This window comes from Eublepharis macularius, chromosome 8, assembly GCF_028583425.1.
Source record: "Eublepharis macularius isolate TG4126 chromosome 8, MPM_Emac_v1.0, whole genome shotgun sequence".
In the NCBI taxonomy this organism is placed as follows: Eukaryota; Metazoa; Chordata; class Lepidosauria; order Squamata; family Eublepharidae; genus Eublepharis; species Eublepharis macularius.
Window position 1 is genome coordinate 84,967,240 of NC_072797.1, and position 26,944 is coordinate 84,994,183.

At 41.8% G+C, this 26,944-nt stretch overlaps 1 protein-coding gene across 1 annotated transcript in view; it reads left to right on the top strand.

Annotated features, from left to right (window-relative positions):
- The first annotated feature begins 19,982 nt into the window (after window positions 1-19,982).
- Window positions 19,983-26,944, top strand: part of SHC3 (SHC adaptor protein 3) — a 71,385-nt gene continuing 64,423 nt past the window's right edge. The window contains exon 1 of the mRNA XM_054987668.1: window positions 19,983-20,504. Coding sequence (XP_054843643.1) covers window positions 19,983-20,504 — 522 coding nt within the window. The remainder of the gene's footprint in view (window positions 20,505-26,944) is intronic.

Consider the following 26,944-nt stretch of genomic DNA (forward strand, 5'->3'; position numbering starts at 1 on the left):
AAGTACATATCTAGTTAGACTTTTCCTTAAAAGGTGAAGAGTCATACATTGCTGTCTCTCCATGGAGAGACCTCATCATGTTTGAGGAGAAGCAGGATTATTTCACAAAGGCTGAAATTTGTATATCCACTGATAATCTGGATAAGTTCTTTGAAGAATGCTATCATGTTTACAGTATTAGCATTTATTACTTATTGTGAAATAAGTTGTAACACTGGCAAAATAAGGCCATTTGTTTTTCTGCACAAATCATTAACTCTTTGGACTGGATCTTGTTTTCATGTATGCTCTGCAATGTAATTAGCACACCTGTATCCTGTGAAACTGGAAATACCTTCTTCTTTTTGGTAACTCTGCCTACCTTTTTGCTTCTGCAGTTTGTAGGTTTGTGGATATATTTCTCAGCAAACTGAAAGCAAAGCTTCATGCATCTGTCAAAACTGGGTTTTGACTCTCAAAATCATATGCTAAAAAAACTGTTATTCTTTAAGATACTGTGAGTCTTTTTGTTATTTTATTAACAAGAGTGGACATTTATTTAATCTTCCTATTAAGTCCCACATTAATATATACTTCAACTATATACTTCAAATAAGTCAAAAGATTCTCAAATGTGCTTTTTAATATCACATGAAAAAAAATAATTTCGGGTGGGTATCCACGTTGGTCTGAAGAGCAAGATTCGGCTCCAGTAGCACAAATAGCAACTAGATTTCCAGGATATGAGTTTTCAAGAGTCAGGGCTCCCTTTGTCAGATACAAAGAGCGGGAAAAGGTAGGAATCTTTATAATCCAGGCAGAAAGTGGGAGGAATATTGCAAATTAGAGTGTCAGGAAGCGAGCTCCGGAGGAGTTAGCTGTGTTAGTCTGTAGTAGCAAAACAGAAAAGATTCCAGTAGCACCTTTAAGACTAACTAACTTTACTGTAGCATAAGCTTTCGAGAATCACAGTTCTCTTCGTCAGATGCTATAATGCAAGTAGAGTAGGGGTGGAAAGTACAGAAAATTAGCATCTGTAGTGTGAGAAAAATCCAATGTCCTGCTGCAACCCTGGGTGGGTCAATGGTTTCAAATTTGCAAGTAAACCCAATTTCACCAATCACATGTTGTGATTTTCCTTTGACGTTTCTCTGCTTGAGAACTGCTACTCTTAAATCATCAATGGAATATCCTGGCAGATTAAAATGTTCTCCCACTGGTTTTTGAATGTTGTGATTTTTGATATCAGATTTATGTCCATTTATTTTTTTACGAAGAGACTGACCTGTTCTCCAGTATAGAGAGTTGAAGGGCATTGCTGACAGTTGATGGCATATATAATGTTGGAAGATGAACAAGTGAATGAGAGTGAGATGGTATAGCTGGTGTTGTTGGGTCCACCGTCCAGTGACTGCATTATTGGAATGAATATGGGGACAGAGTTGGAATATTGGTTTGTTGCAGGCCCTTGTCCTAGGATTCATGTTCGTGTTGGGAAGTACATTGTTGTGAGTGAGGAGTTGTTTAAGGCTGGGGGGGGGGTTGTCTGCAGGCAATAAAAAATGGCATATTTGTATAGTGGCATATTAGACCCTCAATAAGAATCAGAAAGATTTGGAATGTAGTCTCTGTTAAATTGTACTAGAGTTGAACCAAATTGATAATATAGAATTTAGAATATTATTTCCATAGCAACTGCTGGCCTATCACAAATGCAGAATCTCATGGTAGAAAATTTGATACTCAAACAGGAGATTATAGTATATAATACTTAGTTTTACTAAGATCTATTCCTCAGACTATGCATCACCCCACTGTCCCAGACTTTGCTGATTAATGAACACTTTTTTTTAGATCTTAAAATAATGTACACCCATAATTAACTTCAAGGGTGTGACTAGCTTCACAAATTCATATGCTCAGGCTACTTGTTTGTATTACATTATATACTTACATTGTGTTCCTTATTTAATCAAGACCCATTGCATGTTAATTACATTAGTAATTTTTAATATGAGTAGCATAAGCCTTCACATAATGGCATTGCTGTGGTCTTTGTTAAATAAAGAACACGATGACTGTGTGATAGACAAGTTAAATTGAAAAGGGGGAGAGAGAGAACTAGCCCAAAGAGAAAGTTTGACACATCACTGTAGGGAATGTTAGTGGTGGTGGTGGAGAAAGCCCTCAAGTCAGATTTGACTTATGGTGACCCCTGGTGGGATTTTTATGGCAAGAGACTAACAGAGGTGGTTTGCCATTGCCTCCTTCTGCAATCCTGGTCTTCATTGGAGGTCTCCCATCCAATTACTAACCAAGGCCAACCCTGCTTAGCTTTGGAGACAAGATCAGGCTTACCTACTGCTTTTTAAAAACACTTTTAAACTATATTTATGAATATTTGGTTGTTTCGTTGTACGTTCTGTTTGGATTTTTTTTTTAAATTGGACTTTTAAAAAATGAAAAATCAGATGAAAAGGAACAGATGGCACCAGGGCTGGGTTCAGTTCAGCCAACTGATTTTCTACGATTATGCTGCATGAAAACATTGTATCTGCCTACAATTAAACAAAACCTACATAAATAACTCAGTTGAGCTCAGATATATTGCCTGCTCCATATTACACATTTTCTCATAAAGTGTAACATCAAAAAATGCCACTGGAGGGCTCATTGATTCCATTTTACATGATTGGGAAGGTACTTTGTTGTGGGTCAATAGCAATCAGTCATGTGCAGCTCAGTGCCATACGTATTACTTGGAAATTCCAATGGAGATAAGTTCGAGTAATTATCCACAGGACTGTAGACTTAAGGAATTACTGTTTTTGTTTGATGTTTTGTTTATTTAAATAAATGTCTTGCCATTATCCCTCTCCCTAATGTGGGTGAGCAATCATAAATTACAAATAAAGAATAACATGTTCAATTAAAACACAGCAATGGCTAGCATCTCTTCTCCTCCCTTTTCACTGGCTTATTCCAGCTTGTTCTGCTTTCAAATGTTGGCTCAGTCACAAAAACTCATTAGGTTGCTTCAGATAAGTCATCTGTCTTCCAGGATTAGTGAGAGGAATGAACTTCATGTATGGCACTGTCATTTTTTATGGAAAAGAGTGTGGCAAAATGTTATATATATATTTAAAAACACACACACACAAGGCAGCCCAGAAAAATAAAGGGTTTCAGAAAGATGCTCAGTATGGAGAAAACTTTTAAGAAAGTATGGAACATCCTCTTGAAATTTCTCTACATGCTGCTGTTGTGTAAACACAGATCATGAACTTGAAAATGCCTCAGTTGATCATAGTGTTTATGGTAGGACACATTGTCTCTGGTTTATATTGGAGATAGGCTGTGAATATGAAACAAGTACAGAAACTGGTAAGCCGCTGGAATGTGCTCCTCATGGTTGATGCTATAGTTGCCAATTCCGGACTAGGGAATCCCTGGAGATTTTGGGGGTGGAGTCTGAGGATGGTGGGGTTTGGGGAGGGGAGAAGCCTCAGTGGGATCTAATGCTATAGACTATCCAAAGGAGCCATTTTCTCCAAGGGAACTGATATCTGTAATTCCTGGAGATCTCCAGGCATCTTCTCATGACTGTCAAGAGGCGGCCCACTGTGTTCTGCATGAGCTGAGGTTTGTGGATGCTCATATAAGGCCACCCTTAATATGAAGCAATGTGAAGCCATCATTCCCATTGCCAAATCCAGAGGTAGTGGCATTTTCTGGCTTCTAACTCCCACTTTTCTCCTCAAAAAGGAAAGGAATGTCATTTTGAGTTTTTGTTTTTAGATAAGAAACATCCAAGGCCAGCACTCACCCGGGAAATACCTAAATACTACACCCCAGCACAAGGTAGCTAAACCAATGAAGCAAAGCATATATTGATTAATGTGTGCACAAACCAAACACTTAGTTGATTACATGAAAAAGATATACAGCTGTAGTGTCAAAAAACAATAGGAATTATTGTACTATCCCCAAGTACCTCTGTTAAGAAACCCAAGCAGAAGTAACCTCCTATAAAAAAATCCAGGGTGGGGGGATGCTTACAATGCCAGCTCAAATCTTCCACCCACGGATCCACATTGCTATAGCAACAGTCAAACCCACTCACATAAATGCAGCAGCGAGATCACCTTTGGCAAGAAAGGGATGTAAAGTTGTGTGTGTGTGTTCATGTGCAAAATGCATTTTACCCACGGGGGGAGTGGGTGGGGGGAACCCAGCAGTGTATCATACCGGAGAAAGGATGTTTATGGCATAGTCTGGCCATTCTCCACACCCCAAGATCTCCATAAGAGAAACATTGTTGTAGATGCACACAGCAAACATGTACAGAGAAAGTAAGCAAGCACACAAGGACTTCAGAAAGGGAAAACAAAGCATTGACAGGCACCTACAGTGCCATCCTAAACTAAATCACACCCTTCTAAGTCCATTGCTTTCAGTGGACTTAGGGAAGAAGGGAAGAAGCATCTTCCACACAGGGGCAACAAGGATAACTTAGTTAGGACAGTGAGAGTGGCATGTCTCTTGTTTCCTGGGGGTCATTTCCTTGTCTCCTATTGGGCTAAACAGGGCAATATCCTGCTTCTTCTCTCTTCTGATCCTCTCCCCTCTAAGAGCCAAGCTACAAGTGACGCCTGACACTAGTTGGATACTTGTCAGCTTCCCTCAAGTTTTGATGGGAAATGTAGGCACATCCTGGTCTTGCAGCTGTAACGGAGAGCCAAGCTGTAAAACCAGGACGCCTACATTTCCCATCAAAACTTGAGGTAAGCTGACAAGTGTCCAACCTGGGTACGGTGTCACTTGTAGCTTGGCTCTAAGAGGTAGTCAGATAGTGAGGACCTATTTCTATCTCTCTCCTTTACTCTCAAGTATGTAGTTCCTAAATAAACTTTTTAACCTCTTTAATCAGCACAGCATGACGTCACTGCACTTTATTTACCTACTCTGCCTAACAGTTTGAAACCTTAGAAATATAGGCAGATCCACCAGTCACAGGCCTTCTCTGTTCTGTGTAGGCTGGCCTTGTGAATGGCTTTATTGTTTTTGTTCATACAAGTGTGATGAAGATTAATTTGAGGGTGGATATTTTTTAATAAAAAAATATTTTCAGTGTTAGAACTATAAAATAAGCAATTATACTTGAAATTATATTTAATTAGAAAACTTGTCTAGGAATATGCTGATTGAGCAAGGATAATGTTACACAATGTAGTAAAAGGATCACATTTACTAGGGGGATGTGACAACAAGGCCAATTTAACACCAGAGCAGGGCCCTCCCACAGAGAGTTACAACCTTTCTGCCTCGAATAAAATGGAACTGGAAGTAACTGGAACTACTAGCGGCAGTCCACAGTATTGTTACATTGTTCAAGGTTTTGTATTTTACAGTGTAGTCCTTACTGTGTCTGTGTTTAGATCATTTAATGAATTTTATAGTTATCAGCTTTGGTTATTTGACACTGCTTAACATTTGTTTATTTCTGTGTAAATTATTCAAAAGCTGAACAGCATCCTGTCCTTTCTTAGCTTTCATTTTTTTAAAAGCCATGAATATATTATTTATTGTTTAAATGTTCATTTTAAATATTTAAGGCAGAGGAATTTAAATAAAGTTTTAATTGCCTTTTATACTGTCTAATGATATAGCATGCAAAAAAGGAGGACTCACGAGCAATATCAAGAAACGCTTTATTGTGAAGAAATGCTGCAGGTAGTCTAGCTAAAACACTTCAAAAGCATAAGATGCCCCCTCCCCCGCCTTTGTGATGGAAGCAGCTTTGAGGGCTCCTAGTCAGTCAAAATCGAGAGACATACATTTAAACAATACAAGTGACAAGGGGGGAAGTTGAGAACAGAGTCATAGCCTTATAGCTCTGATGAAAAAATAAAACAAATAATGTGTTTTAAAAGGCTTGTTTCAGCATAACCACATGTTACGTATGCACGAACCATGTAATGTTTGGTTCTTGTGTTTGAACCACTGAGCTGGTTACAGTTACAGCTCCCCTCTCCCCCACTACCTCTAAATGTAGTTCAGCTGTACACTGGATGCGGCAGGCTCCCATTGGAGTTCAGATCACGTAGCAATGAATGAACCAGATTGCATGAATAATGTGCTCTTTATTCAGTGATTGGATAAAAATGAATGCCTTCCACACCTACGTACATCCAATCTCCACTGCTTCCTGTGTGCTTGTTCTTTCTGAAGCTTTAATTATTTATCCTCAGAGAGAAGTTGACAGTTACAAGTAGTCACGACTCACCAGGTTAACTCTCCAAATGCCATTCTTCACTTTCATATCCAGCAGATTTCACAAAGCCTCATGGAGTCAAAATGCTAGTGCTTTGGAAGTGTTGGACTGTCTCATTAAAAAGAAAAGTGCCATCAGCCTGAATGTTAGAAGGTGTTTTTGTTTTTTAAGAATGACATCCAACTGCTTGCCTTTGATAACATTTAAATGAACTTATTCTTGTTCATTTTAATCTGTAGACTTTAAACATCAGTGTGGACTGTGCATTTAATAAGTCTTTAGAAAGTAAATAGTGAAATAAAAGGAACTGGAAATGTGAAAGATAATCATCAAATCAAACGCATAGAACAGAATTAGTTGTTAAAGTTGGAAGGAATAAGGCATTCTGATTTTCTACACATGGCAAGAGTACATGACAAATAGCTACAAAAGTATGACCGTTTTTATAGATTTATTCATTGGGAGGATTGACCATTTTGATACCTTTCTCCATTTTCTTGGTTGAGCATATGATTTTCTGTTACTTCTGTGTATTTAAAATCATGGTAGATACAGTAATACATCCAATAAAGCACAACCAAAGAGACTAGTGGCATCCCTTTTTCCCTCTCAATGTTTGACAGCGTAAAATAGTTATGGTGGTTTTGTAGTATGCAAACAAGCAATTCACATCAATGAAAATAAAAGCCAAAAGTTAACCCATTACACAGGATCTGGGGATGTTAATGGACACCTTTATTTACAATTAAATATGAGTTAGAAGTTACTGGCTTTTTCTCTCTCTCGATATCTGAGAACTATTCTGTTTACAGAGCGGGGTGGGGGTGTATAGGGGTACAAAATGCCCCAGGCCTCAGTTGCTCTGGGGGACCTCAAAAGCCTACTTGCCTCATTTTGCTTTCATGCTCTCAGCTGGCAAAATGCCATAATCTCAGGGCTTCACCAGCAGTTAACAACAACAACAATATTCGATTTATATACCACCCTTCAGGACAACTTAATGCCCACTCAGAGCAGTTTACAAAGTATGTTATCATTATCCCCACAACAACAAACACCCTGTGAGGTGGGTGGGGCTGAGAGAGCTCCAGAGAGCTGTGACTAGCCCAAGGTCACCCAGTTGGCTTCAAGTGACGGAGTGGGGAATCAAACACGGCTCTCCAGATTAGAGTCCCGTGCTCTTAACCATTACACCAAACTGGCTCTCAAGTTTACAATTCTATAATTGCTCAGTTTAACCCTTTCCTCAATATGCAAGAACTCTCCTGCAGAAAGAGTTGATTAAAGGGTTAATGTGGGCAGTAACTGATTCCAAGGAAGTCTTTTTTTCTATCAAGCATTAGAGAACTTTTTCTGTTCTTTAAATATGTGAGGGGGAGCAGAGGAAATCTTTTTTCAGGAGCCCCTGTTGGCTCTCAGCAGTGCTACCATTTTTTTCTTACAGAATTCATTTTGTTATTCAGCCATGACAAACAGTTTAGATATTTTGGTACATATGTAGTTAGTGAATTATGGCTAATAGCATGTCATATACTTGCATCTTCTGATTTTTTTGTATTAAGTTATAGTATAAAAGTAAATTATTTTATTCTCAATTTAGACTATTTGAAGAGCTTGCCAAATTGCCACTTCACTGATGAGACCAAGACTGGCATTGATGAGGCTAAGACTGGTATGTTCTTGGTACTTGAACATTCACAGATGAGTAGACTGCCATCTCTGCTTTCTCTTTCGCTTTGTCTCTTTGATCTCTTGTCTCTAAGTACTGCAAAATCCTTCATATGACTGGCTTTTTAAATGGGTTTTCTAGTACTGGGTGCTAATATTGAATGCTTGGTATTATTTTGACTGCTTGATATTTGCTAATTCCCCAGCCACAATATTTGTATCAGTCCCTTTAATAATGTTTAATTTATTTCACTCTGTCTGCATCTCAACATTCCTTCCTAACTTGCTGTGGTGTTTCCCACTTAGGCCTTTTTTTGCATGGGCAATTTTTGCTGTGTTTGGCCCCATACCTCTTCGAGTTGTCTTCCAAATTCTGGATGATTAACTCCCCCTTCACCTTGACCTGGATAGCCCAGGTTATCCTGATCTCATCAGATCTCAGAAGCTAAACAGGGCCAGCCTTGGTTAGTAAATGGATGGGGGACCCCCAGTGAAGACCAAGGTGGCAGAGGCAGGAAATGGCAAACCACCTCTGTTAGTCTCTTGCCATGAAAACCCTGCCAGGGGTTGCTATAAGTCAGCTATGACTAGAGAGCTCTCCACCACCACCACAACTCCCCCTTCAGATTTCAATGAGGTGTTTCAAGGGCTGTCTTCAATAAAAACGCCAAAAGCATGTTCTGCAGTGAAAACTGGCACACAAAATTTATTTAGTCTCTTTCAGTCTCCATATCCTCCTTTAGCATTCCTTTGAGTTCATCATCCAATGGCCAGATGATGTCCCTGGTCATTTTCACATGTCTTTACCCTCACGCAAAATCATGCAAAACTCATGGAACGAGAGCATCTTCGTGGCATGATTTCTGACATCATCATGCCACAAAAAAGAATCATGATGGGATGATGTCAGAAATCGCACCATGAAGATGCCCTTGTTCCATGAGTTCTGCGTGATTTTGTGTGAGGGTAAAGATGTGTGAAAATGACCCCTGATCAGTATCCTGCTTCTGGTATATTTAAATACATTAAGTAATGTTTTTAGCAGCAAACACCTCAAACTTTCTTATCACCTTATCAACTTATATCTATTCTGATAAAAATCAGTCTGTTTGTGCAAGACTTTTTAAAGGAAGTCTCCTTGCCTTTTAAAGTTTGCTTTAGTTTGCTCATTAAACATGCTGGCATTCCTTCAGATTTGGTGGTAATCTGAAGTATACATTCTATCTGAGCTTAAAATATTCTGGTTTTAAATCTCTTCCAAGTATCCTGAAAGATTTGGACTATCTTTCAGTTTCTTTTTGAGCAATCCCCTCATTTAATTAAAAATTTGAACTTTTGGACAACCTGCTTAAATCAATTTTGTCACTACATGGTACAGAAACACATGCAATCTTAACCATTTTCTGTGGGATTTTATTTATTTAAAATATATATTAGCCATCTTTCTACTTTTAGCACTCAAGGTTACTTACAATATAAAAACTACCAGCATACTGAGATAATGAGGCGGGTCAAACTGGGTAGAATACTTAATTCCCACATAAAGTGGGGAGTATTTTTGCACAGCATCTTTTTGAAAGGAATCCTAGTCATGTCTGAACAACTTCTCTATAAGTAATGTTCATCTTTTTTCAGTTAAGATTCTTGAGTTCTGTGGACCTAGTTGGTTTATTTCCATGTCCACAGTTCTATTCCACCTTGACCAACAGTGCTTGTGGGCTGATGATTTAGTGAAAACTGGAAGTTCCAAGACTGAGGTGAACATGATTGCATGCTGCAACGCATTGCTAACAGCCCAGATGAAAGACTGCTTTCTCAATATACCTTCAGACCAGCACTTCTGTGATTGCCCTTTGACTGTCATTGACTCACTCTCGTATACCTTATTCCACTGTCTAAAGCATGAACTAGCAGAGAAAGATTTCTTTAAAAATGGCTGCTGAAGTACTTGACCATTCCCAATTCTTCAAGATTAAGAATACTGCTGATTTGCATTTGCAAAAGCTGCATTGTAGATGTGGCAAACTTTTGTTTGATGGTTATTTTTAATCCTTAAATTTTGTTTTAGTGTATGGCCTATGGGCTGTTAAGCTTGAATAAACTGAAACAAAATAAAAACAACAGTCACAAAAAACCCTCTCCCCTCAAAACTATGGGACTTCTCTGGAACCAGGATGAATTTTGGATAGCATTGTTATGTGCCTCTGCCATGATCTGGCTGTGCCAGGAAGGCCTAGCATGGCCTCAGAAGCCTGTTAGCAGTGAGAGTAGGCCTGCCTACGATTCCCAGGAGCCCCTGGGCCGTTTTGGCACCCTTTTTGGCAAATCAGAACACAGGGGGCTAGTGCTATATACGTCTGGGAGGGAAAAAAGCCTGCGTTCTTTCTCCCAGGGAGCAGGCCAGAGGAGGTTTCGGCTAGGGAGAGAGGCCCTCATCCAGGTAGGGTGAGAAGACAGGCCTGGCAGACAGAGGGACAGTGAGTTCAGTCACGCTAGGGCCGTTTGTTTATTTTACTTTCACCCATCTATTGTTGCTAATGCACCTTGCTTGCTTGCTTGCTTGATATTAACTGACCTCCTTGTAAATAAATCCTTTTCTTTGTTGTTACTCTGCTGGGTCCTCACGCCTGTTTAATGGCCAAGCTACGGAGGTCAGAAGGGTTGGGAGGGTACTCTGGGCCTTCCCAAGGGACTCTAAATCCCAGAGTGGTGGCAGCGTAAGGTGGCTCACCCCACCTGAGGCATGACAGCCTCCAAATTATTCATAAAATATTCATTGCAAATAGCTAAATTTTGCTGCAACCCAGACTACATCGCATTTGATATTGATCATTTCACTTATACAGTACTATCATTGTTAGAATGTCAATGTTCAATAGTAATGTTGGGGACAACAATTGTCCAATAAGATATGTTGCATTCTGCTGGACAATATAGGTATCTATAAGCCTAGTTCACACCTGCAAATTATATGCAAGTAATATATTTATTTATTTATTAGCTATATCCCATTTATTTGATAGATTTGAATAGTCCAAATCTTTCAGTGTTTAGAAAGTTGATTAAAACAAGGGAGAGCCACGATGGTGCCTGAGCTTGCCAAGGCGTGGCACAACCACTGCCGAGAGCATCCAGCCCGCCGTTTTCCTGCCACCCCTCCAGCACCAGCCAATGGTTGCACCACCCCCGTGACAGGGGCATGAGGGACAAGCAGAAGCTCAGCCAAAGGGCAGGCCACTATCCCCGCTGTCCAGTGACACCACCTCCCCCCTGCCAGAGAGCAGGCGACTGGGGACCACACAGTGCCAATAGTACTCCCCAGCCCTGCAGAGAATGGGTGGACAGAACAGAAAGACCTACATGTTCGGGTTCATTCCCTGACAGAGGCATCTGCCTGGAAATGAGCCCTGTCCTGGGGGTGGGGTACACACTGAAGGTGCAGACAAGGCACCTGCCTTCTTGCTTGGCCAATCCCCATTACCGACAAGGGCCAGGCTGACAGCTGAAGCACCACTCACAAATCCCTCCCCACTCCCTGCTGCTGCTCCAAGAAATATGCTCCCCTTCTGGAAAAGTGGAACCAGAAAGGCGGCAGGACCCAGCATTCAGGAGCAGCACCTCAAGGCCACGGAGAGGCAGCTCTGTAGAGGCGAGCGGGGGATACATTCTGTAATGACTGACGGGACTGCCCATTGGCAATCATTGGAGAGACTGGGTGGAACATTGGATGTGATGGAAGCAAAGACTGCCCATCAATGTGCAGCGGCTCCATTTCAAACACATCACCACATTGAAGATGTGCAAGGAGAACACGGGGTGGACCTTGTGAGCCATGCTCCGGTTCTGGGATGACAGCCCTCAGAGTGGAATGACAGCTTACGGGAACAGAACCTGCTCTAGGGGCTGCCATCCCACTTCCCAGTGCAAGATTCCCAAAGTCCATCCCTGCCTCCACAAAGAGCAAATGGGAGAGTCATCTGGTCTTGGGGTGGGGAGGAATCCCCAAGATTCCAGGACATGACACCATATCCCCACCCCACCCCTGACAATGATCCCACTCTCCGTATACAGAGTTCTTCTGTCTGGCTTATCAGACACCAGGTTGAAGAATGAGAGTCCTCTGTGGCAAACCCCCTGCCATACACACACAGGCTACACTCCAAGTCCCACCTCACTGCCTGCCATGAATCTGAGAGGGTGAAGGGGGGAGAGAAGTCGGCTGGGGCTAGAGCCTCCAAGGTGCCACTGGACACCTGCTCCTATGGGCAGCGGAGCCACATACACCAGGAGCCTCTTCGGAGCCACCCCACACATCCCAGCCCTGAGTCAGAGACCATTCACTTTGGAGTGTGGAATAGCAGCTCTTTAGGGAAGTGGGAGGGAGGCTACCGTCATGCACAGACAAGCAAATGGACAGGGAGGGAGTGGTTCAACTCAAAATGTTTTGTTTAAACTGCGAAAAGTGAATGGGATGTCTGGAGGTGCATTTTGTCTATGGCCCTTGGCTGGGAAGGGAGCAGAGTTTGTTTGTGCAGCAGTTGGAGCCACAGTATCCATTCCCAATGCTGCCTGGAGAGCTTCTCCCTGGGCTGGCCTCGAATGGCAGTTGAGGAGGATCACTGTGGGCTGGGACAGCCATGCTTCTTAGCCTCCCAGACAGGTTGCAGCTTGCCTGGAAGGGAAATAGAAACATATGTGCCAAGAAGACCGGCCTCATGCAAGCCCTAGTCGGGTCTGCAACATCATGGGAGGATGTTCATGGTTGGGGGCAGTGGGAGTGGCTCCACTGTGACAGGTCCTTCCAGCAACCAGATGATGCATGCCCCTCCACTAAAATGTTCTCCATCGCCCACCTTCCTGCAAAGGCAGGAAGGTGGGCGATGGCAGCAGCTGCTGCTGCCCTATTTCTTCCTCTCCCTCTCTGGGACCACTCTGACCCCTCCCAACTACCTCTCGCTCGGGACCTTTCCAGTTCCCGATCCATACCTCTCCCTCCCAGGTACTGCCAGGAGTCCCTTCCCCACCACTTGCACCACGCTGTCCCCTCCTTTCCGTGATGGCAGGGAGGTGGGTGAAGCCAGCAGCTGCTGACAGATCAGAGTCTTCCTGTCCCCCTCGCAGGATCTTCCTGGTGCGGCTTGTCACCGCACCGAGAACCCCTGGGTCCTCCTCTCCCACCCTGACTACAGAACCCCTTCCAGGTGTGGCTCATGCCCAGAACCCCTGGGTCCTCCTCTCCCACCCTAACCACTTCGTGTTCTCTCTTTACTCTTCTCCCTCTCGGGTACTGCCTTGAGTCCCTTCTCCAACACTTGTACTGCCCTGTCCGCTCATTTCCGTGATGGCAGGGAGGTGGGTGATGCCTGCAGCCGCCAATTTGGGGTCTTCCCGTCCCCCTCGCAGGATCTCCCAGGTGCGGCTTATCACCGCGCCCAGAACCCCTGGGTCCTCCTCTCTCTGACCACCCGGTAGCCGCAGTCTTCACCCACCTTGCTGCACAAGTGGATGCTTTGTCTGCCTCTGACCTCGAGGCCTGGTGGGCGGGCACATGGGGGTGCTGCCGGCGAGCAGCCAGACCCCCGCCCCCTGAGGGGAGGCAGCACGCCACCACCTCCCTGTGCCCGCCAGGCCAGACATCCGCAGTCTTCACCCACCTTGCTGCACAAGCGTATGCTTTGTCCGCCTCCAACCTGGAGGCCTGGCAGGCAAATGGGGGTGCCGCTGGTGAGCGGCCAGACCCCCCGCACCCTGAGGGGAGGCAGCATGCCAACGCCTCCCCATGCCCGCCAGGCCTGGCAGGTGGGCACATGGGGGGTGCTGCCTGCGAACAGCCAGACCTCCGCCCCCTGAGGGGGAGGCGGCATGCCCATGCCTCCCCGAGCCTGCCAGGCCTGGCGGCCAGTCTTCACCCACCTTGCTGCACAAGCGGATGCTTTGTCCGCATCCGACCTGGAGGCCTGGCGGGCAGGCACATGGGGGGGTGCTGCCGGCGAGCAGCCAGAGCCCCCGCCCCCTGAGAGGAGGCGGCAAACCAACACCTCCCCAAGCCCACCAGGCCCAGCAGCCGCAGTCTTCCCCCACTTTGCTGCGTAAGTGGATAATTTTCCTGCCACCTGCAGGCCTAGCGGGCAGGCACATGGGGGGTGCCACCAGCGAGTGGCCAGACCTCCTGTCCCCAATAGGGGAGGTGGCATGCCTTCAGGACCACCACACAGGGCACAAGTGAACTGGGGAGGGTGGCTCCATTTGTGTTGATTGGGAGTTTCCTGGGGGTGTCGAATTTGGGAATGTATAACTCCGAGATCCATGCTGCAATCTTGATCAAACTTGGGTGGTGGCTGGAGAAGAGCCTGCTGTACATTCCCTGTGAATATGGGCTCTCTAAGTGGTAAGGGGGCCGCTCTGGTGCCGACGAACACCGAACATGTTCGTCAACGGGACATATATGGTTCTGTTCATTTGTTCGTGTTCGTCATCGGGAACGAACACTGAACAGCCTGTTCGGGTTTTTTCCCATTTGTGCCCATGTCTACTTGAAATGCAGTTGTTCATTATTTGCTCTTTTTATAGCCAAATATTATGATTTGTCCTCATCTGCTAATAAATCTTAGGTTGGTAACCTCTTCTTAACCACCTCTTTTTTGTTTAAATGGTCCTAAATCTATTTGGACTTTTAAAGTGGGGGTGGTTAAAGTACATTTTTTACAATATAAGCTATGGTTGCTGCTTCCCACTCCTAGGACAGAGTTAATAATGTGAGAAATCCTCAGCATGATTCCTTGCACTGTATGATCATTACAGCCACACAGTAAGCCATATTTGAGTGGCCTGCACTGTGTTGCTGTTGTTGTTGCTAACCTGTTCTTTTACAGGAACAATTTTCAAATGTGGATAAGGTTGTAATGTATTTATCACACACACCCCTTAGCAACAAGGTTGCTGTGGAAACAGTGCATGCAAAGGAGAGCTTGTGAGAATGTTTTATTGAAATAATTGGTCTGAATTTGTAAAACAGGGAAAAGCAAAATTGTAGTTCTGTTCTTGTCTTGCATCTTTCTGTTGTGATAATATAAGCACAGTTGCATATCTTCTCACTTGGTAAGAACATAGATTACTGTTGCAAGCTCACTTATGGATATGTTTTCTCTGGAATGCATTCACAATTAGGCATCTATTGCTTTTGACATCAGTTGTGGCTGTGATTTCTCTGAATATCTGCAACCACGCAAACTGCCTTTGAAAATTCACATGGCTATGCAACGAGTGAGAAAAAGAGTGTGCTATACATAGGCAGAAAGGAATTCTCTGTTAAGAGTGTTTCCTTTATTATTTTTTCAAAGTTCCTATTCTTCCATAACTGATTCAAAGTAAAGGGACATCCATTACAGTCAACATACATTTTAGCCTATCAGAATCCACCAAAGTTTCTTCTGTTTTATAGATTGTCCAGTGCATTAAGGTGCAGAGGGGAAAAAAGATCTTTTGAAATGTTCAATAGTTCCCATTGTGAAGACCTGGACAAATTTTCATAAAAACCTAGGATCCAAGTAGACAAAAATGCATTTCCTTAGTATATATTTACTTTTTTATTTTGCCAAGAAAATCTATCTTATAGTTTTCAGTTGTGGCATTTCTTAATTTGCTAATTACTCATGAATTTATCGTGTATACAACAAAACCTTATGATCTATGATGTCATATTTCTACTTTTAAAGCCAAGCAAGTCTTTTCTGCACTGGGCTTTTTGTTAGTTCTTCTGATACCATACTGCATTGATTTCTGTCCAGAGTTCTGCATGCATGGTGTCAGGCTATGGGTGACTGACAAGATATGGTAGACAGGTCTCTGTACCATTGCAACAAGAAGTCCAAGCTCTTGGTTAAATGATTTTATTCAGAAATCCAATAATTTCCATATATATGTCTATAGAATTACTCAGAGGCAAGAAAGCATCTAAGCAGTACACACTTCCTTGATAGGAATAGAAACTTGAAGAAAGTACAGTTCTAAATACCCAATCATTTCCCCCCTCCCACGTAGACCACAGGTTTGCATGGGAAAGGATCTGGGAATTTCTTCTAGAGTTTATACATCAGCGTAGACAGGACAAAAGACATAAGAGTAAACTGCAACATTTCAGACAGTACAAGGTCACTTCTGTGAGCTTCAAAGAAAAGAGATAAGACAGCTGTGTTCTCAGCTCCTCAGGCTGCTTGAGAAATGAAAGTGATGGTTAGAGCATTTGCAAAATGAAATTAAGGTACAGCATTGGCAATGGTTCACCACCTAGATCAATGACATGGATGTAGGGGTACAGATATGACACATGATCAAAATACCACAATTCAGTCTCCAAACTGCTTCACAGGTGCACAGCCAATCAAAGTGCACTGGAACCAGTTATAGAACAAGCATCCTGGTCCCAAAACCAGAGTGTTTTCTTTCCTGGCTTGCAGGAATGGAAGGGGCAAGGGTAGAATGAACAGTTATGCACCCTGACTCAGGAAATAGAAGGAGCATCTATTCTGGATCCTATGAATATTTCCAAATATTCATAGATCGGGGAGGTGTCTTGGAGGAGAGGGATGGTTTTGATCTGATTGGACAGACAACTCCCAAATAGTTTAATTTAGATCAGTCTGAGGTAAGAGACACATTTTCTTTGGAAAATGCTGGTGGAACAGATTTTTTGCGTAGCTGATGTTTTCTATATTGGGTCAGCCTAGTGTAGGTTATTCATTGCTGCTGCAATGCAGCACAGCAGCAACAGGGCTTCCACGCAGCAGGATTTTCCATAGTTATCTTACCTTAGATCCTGACAGTGGTCATTCTCTTCCACCCCTGCATTATCAGAGCTTTTCCAGATTAAAAAAAATCAATAATCAAATATTATTATAGCAATCTATGTATCAGATTATCTGAATTCCCAGGGTTTTTTTAAAAAGTAAGTCTCAATCCATTTCATTGTGGAAATATGCCTTTCCCCTTATATCTCCATAATGAAAGGGACTAGAGACATTTTTAAAAAAATGGATGCTGAAATTCAGAGAACACGATAGCCAGATTATTAGAATACTTCAGTGGAATGCAAGTACCTATTGAACAAAACAAAAGGGTCCTCTGTAGCATGGGGAACTGGAGCATGGAAAATGACTGCCATGTGGGCAGAACTGGGAAAATCCAAACTTTCCCACTCCTACAGCAGACATCCAGACATTGCTTCAATATTTCCCAAAACCTTTATCTGAAGATTGGATAAAAGCCGGGGAAACCCTGGGAGATGCATGAATGAAGCCGTATAAAAACCCACATCCCAACAGCATCAAACCCAATGCAACCTGTGCAAACAGCCATTGTCTGATAGTTACTGGGCGAGGCAGGCCATTCCTGAATACAGTTATTTTTCTCCATGTAAAGTAATGAGATTAAATGTAGTCTTGCTCACTATCCTTTCTTTGTTCTGCTAATGGCCAGAAACTTTGCTTGCTAGTCCATGCAATGGCAGAGGACTTTGGCCCACTCCAAGACTGAGGGGAGGGGGGGGATATGAACCAAAATGAAACTTGTTGGCAACATTTGGATGCTAACTGTAACAGCCTACAGCCAAGTTTTCCTTCTTCTCTGCTATGTGTTTAGCAAGCTGCAGCCTTGATTTGGCCAGCCAGTCCTCCTTTTTGACCCATTCTCTGCCTTGCCACAGCCATGATTTGCAGGAGGAGGGAGATCTGCACCTGCACTGTTCAAGTGTACTACTGGATTATGGCACATCAGCTGAGCCTGCTGGATTCTGGTGTGCTGAGGCATGGCTCTGCCTGCACCGTGCAAAGACTTGTTTGTTCGCACTGTACTGGCAATGTGAATTCACAGCCCTCAAGGTATGCCTGCTCACGTTCTGATCATCAGGCTGCATAAACCAACTACAGGAATAGACTCAGTGGGAGGGTGGTACAAGAGACACATCAGCATGCAAACAGCTCTAGCTCATTCTCTAAAAACCTCTTTGCAGAAAAACATTAGAAAAAGTGTTGCAATTATGTATTCATCCTTGGTGTTTGTTTTTTATATAGGGATTTTTTTGTTACTTTTTAATGAAAATCTACCCGTGTTTGAAATGGAACCTTCCACTATTTAGCAAGTCTTTGTTGAATGAGTCATCCAGGCTGCCTCTTATTGGTTGAAATAGTTAGCATCCAAGGGATTGCCTGGCAGTGGCTGCAAGGCCCTGCTTCATTCATAGAAATGCCGGTATGCTAGCCAGCTCTCTCATTCACATATACAGAATTCCATTCACATTTTCCCATTTTTTTAAACTGCTTCTAATGAAGGGAATCATTTCTGAATGGCAGAGATTTCAGCTTGTTATTGAATACACGACCAGAAATGATCTATACTATGTATATTTGCTGTTGCTAGGGTAGCAGGAGGAAAGAAAAAAAATGAATGCAGTGTGGATGCTGTAGCAGGTTTGCAGCGTGATGAAAGGCTACTCTGCAGATCACTAGAAACCTGCACTTACAATGAATAGGACATTTCCATTCATCACTACTGGGATCAGAGGTGCTGCCTTCATTTATACGTCGTCAGTTCTTCTCATTAAATACCTGCATTGAAAGATGCTTTTGTGTGCATTGCATTTTATGTACTCTAGCCTTTAGTAGGGGAAGAAGTGTGGGATACCCTTTGGATAATTGATTGACTTGTATGTTGCGGTTTTATTGCTTTGCTTTTTAAAAAAGTTGCAGTGCCATTATGCTGATCAGTCTTCTCTCGGTATAGTTACTGAGAGATCCATAATTTGCTGTGTAGCTAGAGCTCAGTCACCAGCATACAATTCAGATTTAATGGCTAATGTTAAATTTTGTGTGCTTATGACAAGTAAATGGAGTCTTTTGAAATTTTTAATATGTCGGTTTGATCTTTTCAGATTAGGTGTATATTATTATTATTCTAGTTGTATATTATTATTATTATTGTAAACCCAAGTATTTATTTTCATTTGTTTAAACAGAGAACACTACATTGCTACAAACTCTTAAACACCCTTCTCAGATTTTCAACTTTAAATCAAGCACTGATAGCTGAGATTTAGGTATCTTGTGCTGTGGATAGACTGAAAGGCACTGTGTCAGAGCCTCTTGTCATTGTCATAGATCAGAAATTATTTTTCTTCAGCCATAACTACTTCATTTAATGCAGCATTTTAAAAAACTTATCAGTGCAGAAAGAGAGAGGGAGAGAGAAGAATGAGATGCCATGGCATTTTCAAGAAAAACAATGGAGTAATTATGATGTGAAATAATCTCGCAAGATAAAGCACTTTTTAAAAATAGATTTCATATTTTCTGAAAGAAAAGAGCAAGATTCTTTATTTATAGTTTTATCATTCACCATTGAATTTGTAATGCTACTGTCTAGTTTAGTTGTCTGAAAACCTTGTCAGAGATTTGTGTACTGGGGTTTACAGGAATGTTATTCATTAAAACATTTCTATATTCCTGCCTAGCCATGGCATATTTTATATAGCCATAGTGCTAGAATACAGAGGGGGAGGGAAACATGTTTTAATAGAATAGTCATTCAGGTGGGAAAAAAGTTAAGGCTGTTATTTCAAGCTATCAAAGGCCTATGGTTGTAAAAAAAGAGTAGGAAGGAAAGATGAGAATAAAATATCTGTTTAAGATAGGGAAAGAAAATTTGAGAATTGATTGGTGGTGGTGTGCTGTAAGTGGGTGGATTTTTTTCCCTACAGGAAGTGATTTGCAGCGTTCACTGAGCCTTTTGTTGAAAAGGGTCCTTCTCATTTGTGTGAGTCATGCTTTTGCTGTGAGCGACTTGGCAGCTCTGAGCAGGACTGGGATCTTTCTCTCTCACAGAAAAAACTATTGCTTTACCTAGCTTGACTATGGAACCTTAAGCAAAATTTCTTTAAGTTTTTTCTTTTAAAAAATTCTCCACATAAACAAATTTGTACTGTCCATTTTGATATTCTGAATCGTCTGCTATGTTAGCACAGGAGTTCCCTGATTTGCATGAACATATGCAGGGTTCCAGATAGAAGGGCATGCTTCAACGTACCAAGTACAACCGCTTCAGGAATGATTCAGTGACATCGGTTGATGATCTTTTTCATAATTTGTCCATGAACAGCAAGATCTCAGCAGCTGGGACAACTTCAGCACCATCGCCATACCTGGACTTGCCTGAAGTTCTCCAGAAGGACCATGATGGACCAAATACCCTTTGCACTCTTATGCACAAAGTGTCCCACTTGAAACTCTCCAACACAGGCACCCTTTTGGGTATCAAAAACCTTTCCTCTGCAGTGAAGGAGCTTGCTGTCTCCAAGTTGCAAGGTAGCTTGGCAGCAGACGCTTCAGACAACGCATGTAACCTTGCCTCTGCTGCTCCATCTTCTCAGCAGGACAAGAGCAAGATGAGTACAGGGAAAAAAAACTGGTCAGAAGAAATGCACCTGGGAGGTGAAGACTGGAATCAAGGGAGCAATGTTGCCAATAAAGTCTCCCAAGGGTGGCTGCATTCGAATGAGAAGATACTGGGACCTGGAGTGACATACATTGTGAAGGTTGGTTGGCTTTCTTTCCATTCTCTTTTTTAAAAAAATCAATGGAAAATTTTTGCTTGTTTCAGGAACAGACTGAAAGGATCTCTATTTGCACATTTCATTTCTGGGAGTCTTGTGAGGAATGTTAAGTGCAGAAAGACATTGTCAGAAAACCATGTTAATTTGTTTTAATTAAGGAAACGTGCATGCTGACTCGTTGGCAGTGAACATGATTTAAAGCAGTGGGAAAGGAATAGTTCTAAAACAAAAGATTTCCCTCCACCTTCAAAATATTGCATGTATATTGTACATTTCAGTTTCTAGGGTTTCTGATGCAACCTATAATACAAAAGGTAAGAGAAGCACCTTTATGTTAGGTGTCCCTGTGCTTATCCTTTACCACATTAAAGCTTCAAGTATATCCGGTGAAACCTTTGTTTTGTGTGTGTGTTTTATTTTCAAATGTGTGCATATTTTCTGAATGGCAAAAGCCACAGCTTGCAGTATTTGTCTTATTTTGCAATCACGAAATACTCTTTCTCTGAGTGGTGCAGACAAAATGCAGTCTTGTTTTACATAACAGATATTCAGCCACTTTAACAGCATTTCATTTTCAGCACACTGATAGTCTAGGTGCAGAGCAACAACAAAAAAATTGCATGTTTCTAGGTTAATATGATTGACATGCTTGAATTTTCTTAAAGTATGTTCTGAACAAGGTAGAATGTAAGGCTTACAGATGAAGCTGATGGCTTACTTTATGGGAAAGAGTGTATGAAGTGTGTATGCAGGGTACCTGGCTGAAACATTGCATTGTGGATAATAAAGCCTTTGTAATTGGACTGATTTTTTAAAAATGTACAGTAATGCTACACAAAAAACATTTAATTTTTAAAAATGTATACCAAATAAGCTTACTGTACTCAAAGGAAAGAGTTAAAGCATTTAAAGTTGTGCAACAGTGTGTCCATCCTTAACCTGCAGTTAGATAAAAATCTCCTTGGTTCATATTAAGTATCTGTCTATCTATCTTAAAAGCATGCTTTGGTCAGAGGCAGCTGTGAGACATGGTGATTGTTTAATGATGGTAATTAGAACAAGTGGTTTTACTAAGAATAATATTTAGTCAAGGCTGAGGTTTATTTCCCATAATATCAAACTGACCATGGCATGTAAAGTGAAATGAGATCATAACTGCTACCTTTCAGAACATACTAAGTGCTACTCAACAATTAAAGCAGCAAGTAATTTGAGGATGGATCTTACACTAGCTACTTTCAGCTATTATCTTACTAATTAATGTTCTGGACAAAAAAAATGCTGTCTACCAAAGTCGCTTGACTTCAGAAACTTAACCAATACCTGTATTTTATTACTGAAGTTCTGTCACTCACAGATAAAAAATACTTATGTTAGGATGGTTTTTGTTTTCATTATGTATGGTTATTGTAGGTTCCAAGTGCACATACTGAAATTCAAACCATTTTAGGTTTGCAGCTATACTTGGAAAGGGGAACTCTCACTGCTAATGTGCACAGAAACGATTGAGACTACAGAAATAAAAAAGAATGCTGCATGACCATTGCACACAAGAAATAAAAAATATGATTTCATACATCCCAGAAATATATAAAAAGATAAACATAAGAGTTGAAGCAAAGGCCTATTAAAAGCATAGTGCCTAAGTGGCACGATACCAAATGGACAGATAGAAATATTTGTATTGTTCATCTTCTAATTACAGATACCTAGCCCAAGTCATGCTTGTCAGGTTTGTCTTTGCATTTAGTATTTTCGAATTTTTATCAGTGAGCAAAGAATTCATACATACAAGAAGTGCAGTTCTTATATTAGGAAACATTTTTGTCTGTTCCAAATATCAATCAATATACAGCATTCAATGAAAGAATCATGTAATAATGCATCTTCGGGGGAATTGTTCCAATTTTCGGCCAGTGTGGGTTTCTGAGTATTCACTGTAACATTTCCTATAATCGTTGCTAATCATCAAAGCTACTGTAACTTTAAATGGTATAAACCAAAAAAGTATCTTTGGTGGTCCGCAACAGAAAGATTCAAAGCTTTAATCACTGGTAGAAAAAGCAAAATTCAATATGAAGTTTAGTTCTAGTCTTTCATGATCCCTCTCCCCCAAATCTAATGTGCAAAATGGACGTCACCACAGCCCCTTAAAATAATTGGATCATTCTCTGCAAGATGTTTAGTTGTATTTTTTTGCTTTTAAAAAATCTAGACACACAGAATTGATACACAGAATGTTTGTTTTACAAAATAATTTAGAATGGGAAGACATGTTAAACATACAGATGATTTTTTTTTTGCTCGTTTCCATGGAAAGATACATACACAAGCATGTTAGAAAAGGAATTGTGTGTAGCTGATTAAAATACAGCATCATTTCCGAGAGGTTAATTGCAAAGGGAGTCAAGCATGGGTTGCAGACGCAGTTCCATTGACTTTGGCATGAATATTAAGTATATTGCATCAAGACATGGAGAGAAGACTTCGAAATGGTGCTTTACCTTGTCAACATTATTGAATGTCTGTGTGTGAGAGGGTGGGATTAAAGAAAAACCCAAAGGGAATACAGCTGTACTAACTGATGACTATCTCAGTGGATTATTTGATTTGTCTGTGGTTATGTTTCTAGAAGAACATAAGTGGCTGGACGAGTAGTCTGGGGTGCATGGGGCAAAGTGAGGAGTGAAACTGAACTTGAGGATCATTCTGGTCCTTTCTGGTTAGATCCATTGATTCAGCTTTCTAGTTTTTCATGAAAATTCTGACTTGTTTCCAGTGCCTAATTATTTTGTGGTTAACTGACAAGTCTCAGTGCTATCAATGGGAAACAAATAACTATTTTAGTACTGGTCATTAATACTGTAATAGATATTTTGGAAGCTACAGCTGTGATGGCCCACATTTTTGAAGAATAATAAATTCAGCTGCAGTCGGGGGGGGGGCAGATAAAATGTAGATTAATTGGAGAGTGGGAAGGAAGAAGGAAACAGGAAAAAGGTGAGCATATGGGGGTGGCAAGTAGGAGGAAAAGAGGAAATAGCAAGGGAGGAAGAAAGGAGATTCTCTTCCAAAATCCTTGCAGGTTCCCCACTGCGTGACTAGGCTTGGCCTGGCAGCTGGCAAAACTTGATCAGGCTTTTCCCATGGAGAAACTGCAGGGATAGGGAAGGAGGGAAAATTGAATGTAGGGGGCAGATAAAGGTAGCTTTGCTGGTGAGTGGGAAAGAGAGAAGGTGGGAAAATGGGAGCAGCTATGGGGATTTTTCAGGGAAGAGAAATAGGAAATAGTGGGGAAGCAGAAAATGATATGCCTTCCACAAGTTCCTGCATGTTGTTGCACTTATTATATCTAATTGTCAACATGCCCCCCACTGCAGACAAATCCAGAGACTGGGGCAATGTAAAGAGAAAGGAGGGTTTTTTTTACAGTCTGGGAGAATTCCCCAGGTTTGTAGAAAAATGCAAACAGCTAAAAAAAATGGGGTGAGGGTTTAAATCACTATAAATAGAGAAATGTAAAGATACTGTGAGCAGTGGTGGTAATGGCAGGCAGCAACAGGTGAGTGGGCAAACAAGTGGCATAACAGCAGAGTGCCTCTGCCACTAGGATTCACCCTCAGCTGCAAATTTCTCATGGGATCCTGTTGTGATGCTGATGCTGTTGTTGTGGGGGAAGGAGTTGGAGCCCAAGCTGCCGGTACTGGTAACCATTGCATGAGCTAGACTGGTAGACATGGTCGCTCTACTATTGGTAAAGCCGGTTAACAGGAACTACCTCCTACTTCTCTTGTCTTAGGCAGCATTGGGTCTGAATGATTGCTTTCCTCTTTACCAACTTGCCTAGGCTCTGGGATGATTGGATAAGGTCTTAGGGATGCCAGACCCTCGGGGGGGTGGGGTATCCCCCCGCCCCCACTTACTTGGCCAGGGGGGGACGCACAACTTCTGTGCACGCTCCCTTGCAGTGCTGTGCACTTCTGCACACAGCAGCCACCTGGATTGGGCCCATTTTGGCCTGGATCGGGGCTGCTATGGCCCAAAATGGGCCCATTTGGGGCCTGTTTTGGCGCTTATCGGGCCCTTTTTGGGCCGCTGTGGAGTGCAGGAGCACTCCTGCACTCCGCAGCGGCCCCAATCTGGACCAAAATGGACATGATCTGGACCAAAATGGGCCTGAAATGAGCCCGATTTGGGCCGAAATGGGCCCATTTTGAGCCACTGCAGAGTGCAGGAGCTCTCTCGCGCTCCACAGTGGCCCCAATCCAAGCCCCTGTGGAGTGTGGGCATGCTCCCAGGGGGCCATGTGATGATGTCACTTCCCAAAAGTGATGCCATTGCGCTTGCAGGAGCACACACCCCACCACAAGAGGTGAGTGCAAGGAGCCAGTCTCCCTCCGGGAGGTTAAGAGGGACTGGCAATCCTATAAGATCTTCCTGCAGTGTCTGAGATGAAACTCAGGAATGTTTGATTGATTCCCTCAGGCCATGGAATTCCCTTCCCTTGGAAGTTAGGCCAACTCCATTATTACAGGCCTTTGAGAAAACATTTATCTTCCAGAAGAAATTTGCCCTTCTTTTTTATTGTATCCTGTGGATTGTTTTATGAATGTTCGAACAAAGATACAAATTACCTAAATGCATGAAAAATGGCACTGCAGTTACGGAATTTGGGATATAGCTGCCAACCTCCAGATGTGGCCTGGAGATTTCCTGAAATTGCAACTAATCTTCAGACTACTGGGATCAGTTGCCCTGCCAGAAATGGCTGCTTTGAAGGGCAGACTCAATCGATCTCATCCTTGCTGAGCTTCTGCCCCTCCTCCAACTGCCTCACAAACGACAAGAATTTCCAAACCCAGAGTTGGCAACCTTACTTTGCTGAAGGACACTCATCCTCCTCCTCTTGCTAGTGTTTTGCCAGCTGGTGGGCTTTCAGAATTCAGAGGTGATGGTTGCATGTTAATATCTGGCTTCTGCCTTTTGTTAACTACTGATTGACTTTAAAGCTACTAATTTTTTTACTGAATTTTACTGTTGCTGGCTTAATTTTTTTTGCTGGCTTATTCTTTCTTTTCAATTAATGGTTTTTATGATACAGTATTTTTAAAATGTTATGTGAACTTGGGGATCGTGCACAGGATAGAACAGGATAGAAATAATTGGGTTTGTGATATAAATAAAATAAAAGCCCAAAGATGCTTAGTTTGGATGTCGTTCTTCTCCGTAGTCATGACCAATAATTATGGGAGTATTCCTAAGAATATCTATTCAGAATCCCATATATACTTCCAGGAAAGTGCTTTTAAGATTGTTGTCTCTCCAGGCTAACTTGGAATTGCGGTGACCATAAACACTGTTGAACCACCATTTTCTTACATCTATTTGAGGCTAAAAGCCTCAAGTCAGCTGGAAAGCTGAGGGCACTTTTTCCTTTTCTCACGCAGAATAAATGATCTGTGAATATCTGAAGTACCACCTCATCCAGTAGGAACCTACTGTTGCATTTATGTTAAAATCATTACCAAAGAACACAACATACTGGGAACAACAACAATAGAGAGATACAAAAACAAGACAGAAAGAAAAAAAACGTAACTAGTGTGTTACACATATGTAACATTATTAATTATTGGAAAAACAAATTCAGAATAACTTTTCATCATGCAGAACGAATTAACTCCCTCCCGGTTGTTTCCATATACTGTTGAAATTTCAGCTGTGAGCTGCTTTGACAACACACCTCTCATTTTTGGCATATGTCACTTTGTAATGCATCATATACATTGGTAATAATGCCAACAACGTTTGAAGTAGTAATAATCATTGCTAAATTAAGTCAGCTCAGCGCATGTTGAAATATTTTCATTATCTAGCACTTGCAATGATAATTATTCATCTGAAATAAACAGTGTTGTGATTTTTTAAAAAGAAGTCCTAGTGCATTCTTGGTAGTATGCCCTTCAAAACAATTCAAATATCAAATTAATTTCATATGACAGTAAAGGCTGGAATTATCTAGTAGATTTTTGAATTTTAAAGCTAAAACATGTATTTGAGATAATGATTTCTTTTGGTTTATCACAGAAAACTTGCTGAGTTTTTTTATAGGAAGGATATTACCTATAAGTGGCAAGATAAAAGCTAGATGGGGCACATGCTGAAATGTAAACCAAAAAATTATCCAGTGAATACCCAACAAGGCAAAGAAGTGAACAAGGTCCACACCAGAGGGAACCCTGACCTTTGGTCAAAGGGAACCCTTTGGTCACAATAAGAGCAGTCAGTTAAACAGAGCAATTTCATTAGGTAAAACATATACAGAGTAATGGATCAGGGGAAAGCAGGGCATGTGAGGAAGGATTCAGGTCAGCAGATAAACAAGCTAAACCTTTGGTTGAAAATCATATTGTTGATCAATC